The following is a 17080-nucleotide window of genomic DNA, read 5'->3' on the forward strand; positions in this document are numbered from 1 at the left end:
ACCTTTTTCCATTCTCTACAATCTTTTCTCAAGGGTGTGGAATATTCTTGCGTTATTCAAGTTTCATTGTATTTCATTTTATTTTTCCTGATCATGTATAGAACTTGTTTCTGAAATAAAAGACTAAATTTAAGTGCTATATGTCTTAAGAGTTTGCAGTCTTTCCCCCCCTTCTTTTGAATGCAATCGATAAATTCTATCAATTGATATTTGTGTTCAGAAGTTCTGGATGATTCCTAAAGTATTTCCTAAATCATAATGTTGAGATTTATTCTCCTGTCATTTTCTTCTTAGATATTTAAAATCCTTTGATTGTCTCTATGCACACTGTCTTTCAATCAACTTGTTTTGTTTGCATAGTGAACATATTTTGATCTACCTTATTGTTATTTACTTTTATTTTTCCAAATCAAGTCCTTCACTTTTGAATATTTACATTCTCAAGCTATTATTCTTCATCATTTTGTTTCTTTTGGGAGACTTGCTGCCCCAGGTTCTAGATTTTCTCTTCAGCCCATTATTTTTTTTTTCTGTGCAGGATATAAATTCTGTTCTCATAATTCTCCTTTCTCTTTTGAGTCACTCATAGTGTGTTTTAGTTCCATGTTCCCCTAATACTCCATAGGTTTGTATCATCAGGTATTGGATTCTTTTAATTTATTTTATAATATTTATCCATAGATACCTGAACACATTTATTATATCTAGAAGCCAAGTTTCCCTCTATTCTTAATCTTTTCCTTGTTGATCTTTAATGTCTTTTTTTTCCTTCTTGGGGTCTTTGGTAATTTCAATATTTTCCCCCCTGATTTTCCCTAGCTGCTCACTTTCTTACTGTGTCCTCTCTGATTCTCTCTATTCAAGCAAAATGTGGAAAAGGGAATCTATAACGCAGGCTCCTAAAAGTGAGAACAAAACCTGTTTGCTAGCTGTAGGGGACCAAAAATGGATGCCTTAGAAATTTTGATTGCATGATTAATGGAAATAATAGAAATGGACAAGATAAATATAGGAGCTGTGAATCCAAAAATGGAGAAGGGATAATCTAGTGTCAGCAGAGACTCAGAGAGAGAAATTCTCTCTGGAAAGCATTACAGAAATGAAATTTAAAGCATCTAATGAATAGAAAGGGAAAAAAGAGGGAAAGAAATAAATAATCAGATAAAAGCAATAAAGTAAAGGAACTACTAGCAAAATTCCAAACAGAAACAAAACATTAAAGAGAAAGAGGTAACAAGTAGCTGGGGAGTGAGAGAGTGAAGGGAAAGTGACCAATGGGAATAGGATCACCTTAAAGAAAGAATTAAGCTAATGTAATTGAATAAGCATAGCATTGCTGTATGATATAATGAAGCAAAATATCACTCTAAGTCTTGTAACTTTAAGTGTGAGTGTATTGCAATATTCAACAAAAGAAAAAGGAGTGATGGATTGGATAGAAAATAAAACATTGTTTCACAGACAATAAACAAAAGACATACAAATGAAGAGCTAAACAACGGATGAACCAAAGGAAAAAAAAAGGCTGAGGAATAACTACTAATTGTGGGGGGGGAAATGATAATGATAAAACAATGTTCTAAGATGTCTGGGGTTTTATAAGCAAACTATATGTAGATATCTATAGATATTTAGTTCTAGATTTAGATATTATTAGATCTCACTCCCTCTCTCTAGAAATAGTTACCAATATATCCTAGATATTTATATAGCAATATGCATATGTAAGATCTCTATGTCTCTATAAATTTTATATAATATGTAATAGCTATATATGCATCTTGGGTATAAGCATATATATATACATATATATATACATATATATATATATATATATATAAATACTTTCACACACACACGTAATGCCAGCAGTTAATATAATGTCTGGCACATAAAAGATGCTTAAAAATGGTTTCTTATTGACTATACATGTACATATATGTATATGTGCATGTGTGTATTTTCCATGTCTCCCACAGTAACACATCATATTAGCAAATATATCTCTGAGGAAAAAATCAAAACAGGCATTTGAAAGTGGTTGAATTGACATCATTAAACAAGTATCTTCCAATCAGGTCCATGTTTCTTCCATAGGAGAAAAAGAAAAAAAAATTGACTTTATTATTGCCTAATTCTTCAATTTATTTAGGAATTAATGAGGGTTTTTTCCTTAGTGTGACTCAAAGCTATTGTGAGGAATTCATTAAAACCAAAAAAGATGCCTGCTTTCAATTGACTAATGTCTAATATCTATATCTCTCTATATCTTCATATAAACTCGGATTTATTTTTTTTTCTGTTCTGTAGTTTCTAAGATACCAGCAGAAGAAAAGATTGATTATCAAGAAATGGACTTCAGTTTTAGCATGCCAGTGATGAAAGCTCGTATGCATCTAACATCCCCTAGTCTGTTACTTCCAAAACTTAAAGAGATAAAACCGGAAACTTACCATCGTCCAACTTTCCGATTATGTCATTTAGTTGAGAAACCCGAAGTTCAAATCATTCCTTACTTAGAAAGGGTTGAGAAGAAGAAGCCTGCTAGACCCCTTTGCACTGTGGACTTTGGGCCACTTCTTAGTGTTGATAGACAGTATCTAAAAAAGGAGCAGAAGCGAAACCAACAAGAAAAAATTGCACTTATTGCCATGATCCATCTTACCGATGAAATTACAAATCAAAGTGTGCGGGACTATATTCAAGAGAGAATACTCTCAGTTAAAAAAAGGAATGAAGAAGAAAGCAAGAAAATTAATGAACATTTGGAAAATTTTCAAGCAAACAAAACAAGAGTAATGAAAGAATTCCACGAAAGGAAAACTAAATTTCTAGAAGAGAGACAACAGAGAACAGAAGACCGTATGTTGGTGGAAGAGATCTGCAATCAGCATTGCACACTGACAAAGGAACTATTTCAGTTTGACAGATTCAAGAAGAGACAAGATGTCATGAATGACAAAAAGGAATTTGTGAATAAAATGAGGGAAACTGAAAAATATCGAAAGACTTTAGTTAAAAGAATGAAGAAAGGGAGGTAGGTCTACTTTTGCTACCACCACGGACTCTATCTATGAGGCGGGGAGGAGCAATACTTTCTAGAGATTGATTTCTTCAACTCCCCCTGAATTGTTATGTAATAAGTAATGGTACTGATATTTCATTGAGTAATTTAGTGTATGGAATATGCCTTTGCAAATGTTAAAGCATGATGCTAATTCTGGTTATCATCATCATCATCATCACCCATTATTAAGGCGTTTTTCACTTCCTTTGAAGTCCCTAAATGAGAAATGGTACCATATAGATGGAGATATAGAAACATATTATTGTTGTTGTGGTTTAGTTGCTCAGTTGTGTTGGACTCTTTGTGACTCCTTGGACCAGAGTACATCAGTCTCTTCTATTTTCCTTCCATCTCTCAAAGTCTATCTTATATAAAACACAAACACAATCACTCATATCTCGCATGCACACATAATGTATACATCGACACACATTCCCTACATTCCCATGCATCTATGTATATCACATACACATACACACACACACACACAAGGTGTCCTGATAGTCTTGGTGCAATTTTAAGCCTCATAAAAACAACTCCTAAAGCTAGAAAGCTTAAAAGTGCTCCCTGACTTTTGGGACACCATGAAAGGTTGGACACAAACATTGTATTATACCTTATGAGTTCCAAGTGATTCTGTATAACTTCCTTCTTTAAAATTAATTTTTATCATCATCATGATTGTATCTTATCCTTTCTAAAAAGGAAATGCTTTTATATGCTATATATGTTGCCGTGTTATTTAGGGATTATGAACGTAGGGTTATAATTATGTATATGTAAGAGGAGGAAGAGCTCACAAAATAAATATGTTTCTGAGGACAAGGAATTTGAGCTCGGAATTAAAGGCAAATTGGGATTGGGAATATAGTGGGAAAGGAAAGTCTTTCAGATGGAGCAAAGAGCTTGAACACTATTCAAGATGGTAGAGGAGGTGCTTTGTTGACGTGAGTTCCTTTTAAGGAAATATTGATGTAACAGCAAAGGAAGCACATGGCCAGAAGCTCCATTAGGAGAGAATGAATCTCCTACTCTGGTCTAAGAGAGCCACAGATGGAATTCTACATTCAGTTCAGCTAACCTTATTTTAAATAGCTGATGGATAAATTGTAGGGACTTGCAGAGGAGAGGAACTGAAAGATGAAGGATCTTGATTCTATGCCACAATACAAATGGAAGAAATTGGGAAGGTTTGAGCTGGGGTGTGGGGGTGGTGGGAAGGAGAGTTTACCTTGAAGGCAGGAGAACACAATAGTGTCTTCAAGGAGAAGAGGTCTTAGGCATTCTCTATATGGTCCCAGTGAACATAACTAGCAGCAATGACTGGAAGACAATGGCAAAGAGATCAATTTAAGTTTTGTGTAAGGAGATCTTTTCCACAATTTAAGTTATAAGTGATTTGCTTTACCTAGAGAGAAAGTGGGAGACTTTCAGTTCATGGTTTCCTGCAACAGGAAATTACTAAAGGAATTAATGAAGGATCAGCTTGGAAAGATCATGCCTATCAGATTATAAATTGACTAGATGATGGAGTTTGAACTTTTTTGGTTTATACAGTGAAAAGCTATTGAAGTGTTTGGAAAAGGGAAATAATATTTTGTAAACAATAGTATAAAAATATTATTTGAGGAAGAGAACAAAAGCAATGGATACTAAAAATGTTCAGGGTTAGCATTTGACGAATGGTGTCCAACTGGCTTGGGCTGAGTGAATGAGTACAGGAGAAACTGATAAAACAGACTCTATAAGACTTGGGGCCAAATGGACTATTGGGGAGATTTGGGAAGAGAAGATCTAGTTTTGAAAATTCTGATTATAACTTGTCTTATAAAAAAAGAACAAAACCTTTTATTGTCATGTCAAAGTTTCTAACTTTGTCAGGAATTACATTTCTCTTTCTCTGTTATTTCTTCATTGAATAATTTTAGTCAGTCAACAAGCATTTAGGAAGCACCTAACATGTGCCAGAAATTATATTTAGTGAATGTGAAATCACGAGTCTATATTATTAACATGAATTTCCTATTGTTTAAATTTTATATTTCTCAAGGAGAGAGCTATTGCTTTTGTAATTGTAAAGCTTTGTGGCATTTGTGTGTTTCTTAGTGTTTGACCACTATTCATATGGTGATAAGGACTGTGGAAACTTAAAAACACAAAACCTTGAAAAACCTTGACCAAGTTAATGCTTTAGATCATCCAAATTTTATTGGTTGAGAAACCTTTTGACCAGGTTTTATCCTAAGATTTTAAATGGTCACATTATGTAAATGCTGGCAAATTGAGGCTTGTAATATATATACTTTCAGATCCTTAATTATAGCTACTCTATTTAATCTAAATTCTGAAATGTTTTGCCTTTTAGAAAAACTATTGTGTTCTCAAAAGCAGTTTTAAATAAGAGCAAGGATGAGTTAGAATCATTTCAACATGATTCCCTTTGACAAAAGCAAGGAAAACATCTGCCTTTTCTTTTTCATAAGCTATCTTGAGACTATTCACGGTGGTACTTTAATTATAAGTGTGCTCTCTCTAAGTATGAAAAGTGCTTTAGAATCTACTACAAAAATATACAAACCCATTTAAACCAATAACACAAGAGCATTTTCTTTATTTTTAGACTTAAATTCATTTTATAATAATCCACAATTTCCTACATCTTTGTAACCTTTGGGAACAAGCTAAAGTTACTATTGTGGCTCATTTTAATGAACTATTTGGCTTTTGAAAATGGAAGGAATGCAAGTGCAGAGTATCAAAATCTAAATCTAATGAAAATTAACATTAAGGAAATTTAATTAGCTTTGCTTTTATCCCAGCAAATTGAATGTCTGGTCATCATTAAGCTGTAGAGGATAGAGTCAAGTGAGCCCTTTTAATGGACGTTCGTTGAATCATCTCTCTGATGTTACAGTAAATTTATCCTTGAAAGCACACAGGAAACTAGATCTCTCTGTCAAGACCATAGGAAGTATCCTATATCAGAGTTTCATAGACTTAAAAGGTGGAAGGAACTAAAGAATACATTTAGTCTGACCTCATTTTACAGAGGAGACCTGGAGAGAACCAATATCTTGTTTAAGGTCCCCGTCAGGTTTTGAATCTAGGTCCTCCTGCTTAAAACCAAGCCCTCGTTCTCCCATTAGGTCACCTTCTTTCCTAATATTCTATAAGCTGTTTTGATTCATTAGAAATATTGTCAAGGACAGAGATATAGCACTAGTGCAAACAGGATTTAGGGATTCCTGGAATGTCATTAATTCACATGATGTTGACTCTTGATCATTAGCCAAGCTGTGGGACTAAATTCTTTCCTGTGATTCTCAGCATCAAGCATTCTAACAACTGTGGTTTATGAAAGAGAAGGAAAGAAAAGGCAGCAAGATGTTTAGGAAGGAGCTAGAATAGGAATCAAAGGACATAGATTCAAATTATTAAAACATAGTTGTAGACATCATACTTCCTGTTATGTGATGGTGCCTCTTTCCTTTCATCTCACTACATCTCACTACTCACTAGCCCTGAGTCCCCAGAGCTCTCCAGGCTTTTTCTTCTATTCATCTCTTAAAATGAGAAGGTTGGACTAAATGAAAATTCCTAAAGTCTCTTCCTATTCAGGTGGGAACTCAGGGAAGTCATGATCTCCTTGGTCTTCAGTTTTATCATCTACAGACTTAAGGGACTGAACATGATCACCTCAAAGGAGGACATTTCAACCTCTTGTTCTACAATCACGCCATCCTTCCAGCTCAAACCACGTGTTCTTATGAAAGGGACAACATAAAATTTCCATTTGAAGTGGAGAATATAAAGGGGGTGGGGAGAAGGAGTTTGAGAAGGTATTGAAGGCAATTACGAATCACCAGTGGAACATCCAGTGCCCTCTCATGTAAACTAATGTTGAAAACCAGGGGAGCAGGAATTCAGAGAAATCAGAAATCTAAGCACCCCTGCCCTGTTCTAGACATTCTCTTCCTTCACTAAGAAGGCCCTGAAGGTGTCTGCCTCTCCTTCCAGAAGTATGGAGCACCTAGAGAACCCTCCTCTCTTCATAGATGGGGGGGGTCTGTTTTTAGAGATGCTGGGATCTTGCCATATATGTAGATGAACCAGTTTGGGGCTTCTAATCATAAATGAGACTCTGACAGTACCAAGTGCCTAGTAGTTTCTTTTCAAGTGCCTTGACTTCCAGATGGGTTGCCAACACAAAGAGCTCATCTAAATATTTTTGTACATATAGCCCCATTTCCTTTTTCTTTCATCTCTTTGAGAATCAAATCTAGTAGTAATATTATTGAGTCAAAGGATATACACAGTTTTATAGTCCTTTGGGCCTACTTCCAAAAACGTTGTCCAGAAGGTTTAGATTAGTTCATTATTTCAAAATTCATTAGCATATTTATTTTTCCCTCATCCCCTATAGCATTTGTAATTTTTAAAAAAGTATTTTTCCATGGTTCCATGATTCATGTTCTCTCCCTTACCTCCCCTCCCAGAGCCAACAAGTAAATCCACTGGGTTATATATGTATCATCACTCAATATCTCTTTCCATATTATTCATTTTTTTAATAAAGTGGTCTTTTAAAAACCAAAACCCTACATTCTGTATCCATATAACTGAGTAATAAATCATGTTTTCTTCTGTGTTTCTGCTCCCACAGTTCTTTCTCTGGATGTGGATACATTCTTTCTCATAAGTCCCTCAGGATTGGCCTAGGTCATTGCACTGCTGATAGAAGCAAAGTCAATTACACTAGATTGTGCTACAATGTATCTGTCTCTGTGTACAAAGTTCTCCTGGTTCTGCTCCTTTTGCTCTGCATCACTTCCTGGAGGTCGTCCCAGTTCACATGGAATCCCTCCAGTTCATCATTCCTTTTAGCACAATAGTATTCCATACCCATCAGATATCACAATTTATTCAGTCATTCCCTGATAAATGAATACCCCCCTCATTTTCCAATTTTTTGCCACCACAAAGAGTGTGGCTATAAATATTTTTGTACAATCATTTTTCATTATGATCTCTTTGGAGTACAAATGCAGTAGTGGTATTGCTGGATCAAAGGACATGTATTCTTCTAAAGCCCTTTGGGCATATTTCCAAATTACCTTCCAGAATGGTTGGATCAATTCAAAACTCGTCCAGCAATGCATTAATGTTCCAACTTTGCTATGCCCCCTCCAATATTTATTATTTTCCTTTACCATTCTAGTACCCAATCTTGTAGGTGTGAGGTGGTTACTAAGAGTTGTTTTGATTTGCATTTCTCTAGTCAGGAAGTATTTAGAACATTTTTTCATGTGATTATTGATAGTTTTGATTTCTTCATGTTAAAACTGCCTATTCATGTCCCTTAACCACTTTTCAATTGGGGAATGGTTTGATTTCTTATAAATATGACTTAGTTCCTTGTAAATTTGAGAAATTAGAACTTAGAAAGATGTGAAGATATATCTCAGAGTTATTTTAATTTGCCTTCTTTAATCAATAGAAATTAGATAGATAGCTTTGATCTCTTCTAAAAATTATTTATATCCTCTGACCATTTATCTTTTGAGAAATGCCTGTTATTTTTATACATACAATTCAGTTGTATAGTCAGTATGCATTTGAGAAATGAAGCCTTTGTTTGAGAAACTTGCTATATTTTTTTTATATTGCTTCATCATCTATGATATTTCTTAGCAAAATGTAGTGTCCCTGATTATGCCTTTTAATTAGGTGTCTTTTTAGTTGTGCTTTGTCTGAGATCATGATTGCTACTTCTGCCTTTTTTGTTGTTGTTGTTCAGCTGTAGTGTGTTCGATTCTGGTCCTTTATGTTGATTACATTTATATCTATTTCAAAAGTGTCTCTTGTAAACAATATATTGTTAAATTTTGGTTTCTAATCCATTCTGCTATCTGCTTCTGTATTATGGGTGAATTCTTCCCATTTCTATCCATATTTATGATTACTAACTCTGTATTTCCCTCTTTTCCATTTTCTTATGCTTTTTATTGTCTGTCTTTTTTATCCTATTCCTTCTAAAAAGTCTATTGTGTTCTAACTGTTGCCTCCCTTAATGACACTGTCTTTTATCACCCACTTTTCTTTTATCCCCTTTTTATCGTTTTTTTTTATCAAGTAAGATAGAATTATTTACCCAACTGATTGCATACACACACACACACACACACACACACACACACACACACACACAAACACTCTTTCCTCTTTGAACCGATTCCAATGAGAATTAAGTTCCACCATCAGCTTCCATCTCACTATTTTCCCATCCTCTGTAAAAACTCTTCTTTGTGTGAGTCTGTTATGTGTGAAAAATTTTCCCATTCTAACTCTCCTTTCCTTTTTCTCTCAGTGCCTCTTTCTCAACTCTTAATTGTTTTTTCTTTTGGAAATCATTCCAACATAATCAACACATATCCATGTCCTCTGTCTATGTAAACTTCTTTTAATTGTTGTAATAATGATGAAGTTCATAAAAATTACATGTATCATCTTTCCATTTAGGAATATAAATAGTTTAACTTTATTAAGATCCTTCTGTTAACATTTTAGTCTTTTTCTTGAGCCTTGTATTTCAGTGTCATATTTTCTATTCTGCTCTGGTCCTTTCATCAGAAATGGTTTAAAGCCTTGCTTTTCATTAAATATCCAATTCCCCCTGGAATGATTATACTCATTTTTCTGGGTAGATTATTCTTGGGTATAATCCTAGTTACTTTGCCTTCCAGACTATCATTCTAAGTCTTTCAGTTCTTTATCATGATAACTCTAATTGTGGCTGCACAATATTTAAATTATTTATTTCTGGCTCCTTGCAGTATTTCCTCCTTGGTTTTGGCTATTACATTCTTTGGAAGTTTCATTTTGAGATCTTTTTCAATTTCCATTTTACAATATGAATTTGAGTTATCAGGTCAGTTTTTCTTGATAATTTCTCGCAACATAATTTCTATGCTTTTTCTCTCAGATCATGGCTTTCAGGTTGGACTCTATTCAACTTTGTGATAAAGAGGCATTATCCCAATTAGGCTTTTTTGGTGCTCCTGTTTCCAGAACTAATTTCAGGGGTCCACAAGTTTTTGCTGCTCTCAAGGTAGTGTGATCCTAAGAGAGGTTTTGCTACTGTTCTCCTTGTCTGCACTCTGTTCTTTACCCAAGATGGGCTTGCGGCCTCTTGTTGCCACATGAGCTTGTGCTATATTTGCCTTGGAACTTTGGCCAGTGCCCTTGCTCCTTTTTGAGTAACCCTCTTGTCCCCCCAGGGTTCTCTCCACTCTGGAACTGTGAAGCTGAGCTTCAGGGTAGCAATAGCATTGCCCATCAGTACTAGCTGTACACATTGCCAACAAAGAGCCCCACTGTAATCTCTTTCTGACTAGTCACTTACCATCTCTTTGATGAGAGCTCCCAAAGTCCCTCCTGGTGTATATATGGCCTCTGGAAAGGCTTATTCCTTGGTATCACAACATTCTTCTACTAACCTCCTAAGTTTTTGTACACTAGAAAATCTATCACCCTGACCTTTTGTTGGCTTTTCTGCTACAAAATTTGATTTGAGACACTCTTTAAAAGTTGTTTGGAAATGAAATGTTGGGAGACTTAAGCTAGGTTGCCTCTAATCTGCTATCTTGGCTCTGCTTCCATCCTTTGACTATTTACTTTTCAAGAGAATACTATAACTTGTACTACTCTACACTTCGATAGTGTTTTCAAAATCACATAGAAGCTACTATGTCCCATATTGATTTAAGACAACAACAAGGGGCAGCTGGGTAGCTCAGCGGATTGAGAACCAGACCTAGAGATGGGAGATCCTAGGTTCAAATCTGGCCTCAGAAACTTCCCAGCTGTGTGACCCTGGGCAAGTCACTTGAACCCCATTGAGTAGCCCTTGCCACTTTTCTGCCTTGGAGCCAATTGGCTCCAAGATGGAAGGTGAAGGTTTAAACAACAACAACAGTACAACATTATGTTCTATTATATATTTTTTATTTTGTCATTTTCCCACTTCATTTTAATCTGGTCCTGCCTCCATGAACTTGATGCCTCGGCTAAAGTCTTCTAGATATTACTGAAATTGCTCATACCATATCACAAGGGTAATCTATTGTCCTTGCTCATAGTCAAGAATGAGTTACTTCAATAGGGGCCCTCTTTGAGATTTCTTACACAAGATTTCAGCAGCTGTGAGGGATTCAAATCACCTTATACAGATGACCATTGAATCTATTTGTGCAGATTTAACACCTTTTTTGACCTCCAGGCTCGCCTCTGCAGTGATTTATTGGAAATCTCAAACTGGATGTTTGAGTCATCTTAACCTGAACATATTTCAAAGTGAATTCATTTTCCTCCCTATCCCTGAACCCTTCTTTCCTTTACAACTTCCCCAAACTGTCCTGGGCAGCACCGTTTTCCCGGGCCCCCAGGCTCAAGTGTCTGTGCTCCCCTTGATTACCATTCACTCATCCCAATTTGTCAGTCAGTTGCCAAGTCCGGTCATTTCTGCCTTTATAAGCTCTCTTGAGGTTCCACGCCTTCCTCTGTCTTCTGGCACTGTCACTACGTCACACCTAGACTTCTGAAAGTCTTCCTGCCCCATGTTGCTCCCTATTCCAACTCACCCTCTAATTAGCTATCACGATGACCTTCCTAAAGTGCCTGCCTGATCATGTCGTGCACATTCAGTACTGCCGCTGGCATCAAATACACATCACGTTTGGGTTTGAAGTCTTCAGTAACCGTGTGCCTTCTGGCCTCTCCAGGCTTTTTGTTTTGTCCAATCACACTTCCTCGCCCAGCTCCCACATGTGCTCTTCTCTCCGGCGACCGTGGCCTCCTGTATCCTTCTTGAACAAGAACAAAACACTCAACATTTTCTCTGGCTGCCTTTCGTGCCTAGAACCTCTTCCTCGTCATCGCCACTTCCTTACTTCCTTGGCTTTCTTTTTTTAGCCGGAATAAAGTCAATCCCCACCATCTATAAGAAGGCCTTCTAGTTGCCTTTAAGCTTCTGTAGCCTTCCTCCGGAGATTACCTTCCCTTTGTCCTGCCTACATCTTGTGTGTAGTAGTTGCTTGCAATGGTGGCTCCTTCCTTCCGCCTTTAGCCTGGGAGCTCCTCGAGACGAGGGGCTGTCTGGCACTAAGTACAATGTCTCCTGTCCGTTAGGAGCTTACTAAAGGCTTCTTGATGGACTGACTTGTACAGTTGTCAGGATTAAGGAGTGTGATCATGCGAGAAGCAGGTGTTGACCGGGACAGGGGAGGATTTCCCGTAGCTTCAAATTGATTACTCCTTGTGTGATCTTAGGCGCGCCATCCACGTGTGCTTCCTTGTCTGCCAAGTCAGGGTAAGAATATGCTTCCTACATATTTAAAACCTCAAACCAGCATCTACAAATACGCTATTTAAATTCGTTAAGACTTTGACACCTATCGAGTGTTGCAATGATGTTGATCTTCATAAACCAGGGACTCGTGGAAGCAAACTGCCATTTGGGTGATGGGCTATAATGAATAGAATTCTGGGCTTCATGGAAGGAACACATGTGTCCAGCCCAGATGTTGAGGAAGAGATGCCTTTATTAACTGCCTACACTGCACCAGGCATTGGGCTAAGTGGATTGCCGATCTGAGATGACCCTGGGCAAATTTTTGTAATCCTCTGAGCCTTAGTTTCTTCATCCATAAAATGGAGCTAACATCATAATAGGGTTATTTCAAGATTTATATGAAATAACATTTTAAAGTGCTTTTGCAAAGTAATATATAATTATCAGTTATTATTAATATTATCAAAATATTTTTGTCATTAAGAGTTTTGCATATTTTTACATCACTGTTTCTTTTGCCTCCATAGGATTAAAGTGATACATAAGAGACATATAGAAGAGAAAATAATTACGCATGCCGTCGTTTCTCAGAAGGCTTCTGATCGTCTTCAAGAAGCCAAGGACAGAGTAGCCGCCATGAAAAAGCATCATGTTTATGTGCCTTTAGGACTGGGAAAGCCGAGTTTCTTTTCTTAGCTCACCTGCATTGCTAAAGTGATTATACTTCATGTCAAAGTACACTGGGAACACTCTCTGAAGCAAGAAGACATCTGCTTTCATGGAGCAGAACAGTTTGTTTTATTCTTTTTTTAGTTCAAATTTTAGTTTATTTTATTATCAATTATATAAAGACAAAAATTTCAACATCTATTTTTAAAATCTCAAGTCTCTATTATCCCCATCCCTTCCTTCCATCTCTCCTCTTTGAGAAAACAAACAATGTGGTATGGATTATATATATGTAGTCATGTAAAACATTTCCCTTTTAGAATTTTGCAAAAGAAACAAAAATAACCAAAAAATCCCCAAGGATAATAAAGTAAAAATAATGTTTCAATCTTCATTCAGAGTCCGTGGGTTATTTCTCTGGAGGTGCAGAGCATTTTTCACTGTAAGTTCTTCAGAATTACTTTGGATCCTTGCATTGTTGAGAATGTCTACTTGATTCACAATTGCTCATGTATAATATTGCTGAAATTGTGTGCATTTTCTCCTGGTTCTGCTCATTTCAATTTGCCTCAGTTCATGTAAGTCTTCCAAGGCTTTTCTGAAATCATCAGGCTAATCAACACTTAGTACACAATAGTATTCCATCACAATCAAATACCACAGCTTATTCAGTTATTCCCTAATTTATGGGCATCTCCTCAATTTCTATTTCATTTGCCAACACAAAAAGGGTTTTTTAGAACTATAAATATTTTAGAACTTATAATCTTTTTTTCCCTTTTTCCTTAGTCTCTTTGGGGTAGTGACATCGTAATGGTATTGTTGGTTCAAAGAGTATACAATGGTTTTTTATAACCCTTTGGGTATACTTCCAATTGCTCACCAGTTAGATCAGTTCACAGCTCCTTCAACAGTGCAGTAGAGTGCCAATTTTCCCACAATCCATCAAAAGTTGACGTTTTCCTTTTCTGTCATATTAGCTAATCTAATAATAGTCAGAAGTTGCTCCAGGGTTGTTTTAATTTGTGTTTCTATAATCAATAGTGATTTAGTGAATTTTTTTTCATATGACTACAGATAACTTTGCTTTCTTATTCTGAAAACTGCCTGTTTATATCTTTTGTCCATTTTTTAAGTGGAGAATTACTAGTATGCTTATGAATTTCAATTAATTCTTTATAAATCTAATAAAGAAGGCCTTTATTAGAGAAATTTGCCATGATTACTCCCACCCCACAGATTATTGATTTCTTTCTAATCTTGAGCTTCCTGGATTTATTTGGAAAAAACCTTTTTAATTTACTGTAATCAAAATTATCCCTTTTCCTCTAATGTTCTCGTTCTCTTCTTTGGTCATATTTCTTTATCCCTAAATCTGAAAAGTAAAATAATCCAGGTTACCTTGATTTGCTTATGATGTCTTGTACCCTTTTAGACTACCATCGTATATGACATTAGATATTGGTCTATATCTAATTTTTGACAAACGGCTTTCCAGTTTTACTCGTACTATTTGACAGAGCATTTTTATTTGGAATTCTTAAATCTTTGGATTTGTCAAACTCTAGATTCCTATGGTCATTTACTACAGTGTACTGTGTGCTGAATCTATTCTATTGATGCACTACTATTTCCTATCCAGGGAAAGATTATGTTCATGATTACCACTTTGTAATATACTTTGAGATCTGGTTTCTTCATTCTTTTGAGATTGTTCACCTCTCATTCTTTCAGATTTATTATTTTTTCTAAATCTATAATTTCTTTGTAGTTTGATTGGCATGGCAATATAGAGTAAATTTAAATTAACTAGAATTTTTGTGTTATTACATTGGTTCAGCCTTTTTTGTTGTTCAGTTATTTAAGTTATGTCTGAGTCTTCATGATCCCATTTGAGATTTTTTGGGCAAAACTCCTGAAATGGTTTGAGATTTCTTCTCTAAGTCATTTTATAGATGAAGCATCTGAGACAAATAGGCGTAAGTGACTTGCCATGGATCAAACAGCTGAGACTGGATTTGAAGTCAGGTCTATCCATGGGCAATTAATATTTCTCTAATCAGAACTAATTTATTTGTGTGAAAGGTAGTTTATATTTCAGAGTTATGTAGCTGATGAGCAATTAGTTTTTTGTTCAATTCTCTGTAATTCCCTAAGTATAATATTGTATTACCTGCAAAGAGTGATAGTTTTCTTTCCTCAGGTGACTTAACCCTGTTTGCCTCAGTTTCCTCATCTATAAATTTGGCATTGCGGTTGGAAATATCAAATTATATATGCCTATCACACATATGTAAGTATTTAGTGGACTTAATTTTACTCAAACTCAACATATAAATTCAGTTATTCATAATTGACAATAAAAATAAGAAAATACATAGAATAATAATTTTAAATCACAAATGAAATTTTATCAGATGATGTGCAATCTTGCAGTTATTTGCCCAATTGTGCTAAATCCTAAATCCCCAAATGCCCATTTGTTCTCCCTCTGAGAAGATCTGATGTGAATCATTGCATTGTTTTGTGCCGGATATTGGCACTGGAGTTCTTGCTTGTGGCATATTATGTTCATGTCTCTTCAGAGTAGTGTTTCTTTTTCATCAGGGCTATTTAGTTTTTGTCAATGAATCCATGGTGAATAATGGAATTCGCTCTTTTTTGACTTGTATATCAATATTATTCCATCATTATTATATTTATTACATATTATATTAATATTATAAAGTCATTAAGAGTTGTAGCTAGAATAGGTTTAGAATATCTGAAAAAAACTGAATCAGAGAGAAGATGGATTTCAGATCCTTAAAGGAGAAAAAAATTGAATTCAAATTTAATTTTTCTGTCCTCAGATCTTCTACTGGAACACAAAGGAGATTGGGCCTAAAGCTGATTTCACTGTTTTTCACTTATTGAAACAACTGGAAACAAAGTCTTGTCAATAAAAATCAGTGACTTCTATTCCATGCATGGCAATCCAGAATTTTCTAGAACATCAAGAAATTAAGTGACTGGTCCAGGCTCAAATAACTACTTATGAGGCAGAGATAGGGCTTGAACCTATGCTTTCCTCCCTCGGAGGCTGCATGTGCCTTTGGTCTCTTTGATTTCATCACTAAACTGAAACATATTTTTATTAGTGAAATTATACCTCCATTTCACCATATTTGTTGTTTATCTCCTTAGATTCCTTAATTTCTTAAAACTAAGTAAGACCTTATAGGTATCATCGCAAAACACATATTCTAGCTGGAGATCCCTAAAAATCTCAAATAAAATAATTTGCATTCATTCATTCATTTAATGTGAAATTGAAGGTGGCTAAAGTCCAAAGCCTCCTCTGGAACAAGGCACATATCATACTCTGTGTGACCACATTGGAATAAATAGGAAGGGCTGCTTTACATTGAGGTCTATAACTTTGAATGTGAATAGAAAAAACACTCATAAAATCAAAGCAGAAAATAAAATGGATTAAAAATTAGAATCAAATATGTGGCTTACAAGAAACACAACTGGAAAAAAGAGAGAGACATGGTAAAATTTGGACTGGAGCAGTTCAGCTGGAGTTAAAAAAAAAGGAGGAGCAGAAATCATGATCTTAGACAAAACAAAAATAAAAATAGTCCTAATTAAAAGAGAAAACCAGGGAATTTACATTTCTCTAAAAGCAAATGAAGTAAAATTAAGACTAAACATAAATATGTATATATATATATGTACATGTATATATATACACGACAGGATATTCAAATTTTTTTTAAGTAAAAGTTAAAGTGAGTAACAAGAGGAAATAGACACAAACTATAGTAGTGGAGGATCTCAGTTTTCTCCTAGTTGTAGATTAAACAAAATTAACAAAGAAATTTATGAGAAGGAATTCAATTTTAGAAAATGTTAGATTTAACAGGCCTCTGGAGAAAATTAAATGGGAAATGAAAGGAGTATACATTTTCCTCAGCTGTATATGGCACTTTCAAAAAATGACCATATAG

General features: G+C 35.3%; 1 protein-coding gene across 4 annotated transcripts in view; it reads left to right on the forward strand.

The window, feature by feature from the left end:
• LRRIQ3 (leucine rich repeats and IQ motif containing 3) overlaps positions 1-13479 on the forward strand; it is a 166436-nt gene extending 152957 nt beyond the window's left edge. For all 4 annotated transcript variants that reach the window (XM_056814926.1, XM_056814924.1, XM_056814923.1 and 1 more), the window contains 2 exons: positions 2311-3037; positions 12944-13479. In XM_056814926.1, the coding sequence (XP_056670904.1) occupies positions 2311-3037; positions 12944-13112 (896 nt within the window). In that variant the 3' untranslated portion in view covers positions 13113-13479. The remainder of the gene's footprint in view (positions 1-2310; positions 3038-12943) is intronic.
• Positions 13480-17080: the final 3601 nt, after the last annotated feature.

This window comes from Monodelphis domestica, chromosome 2, assembly GCF_027887165.1.
Source record: "Monodelphis domestica isolate mMonDom1 chromosome 2, mMonDom1.pri, whole genome shotgun sequence".
NCBI classification, from domain to species: Eukaryota; Metazoa; Chordata; class Mammalia; order Didelphimorphia; family Didelphidae; genus Monodelphis; species Monodelphis domestica.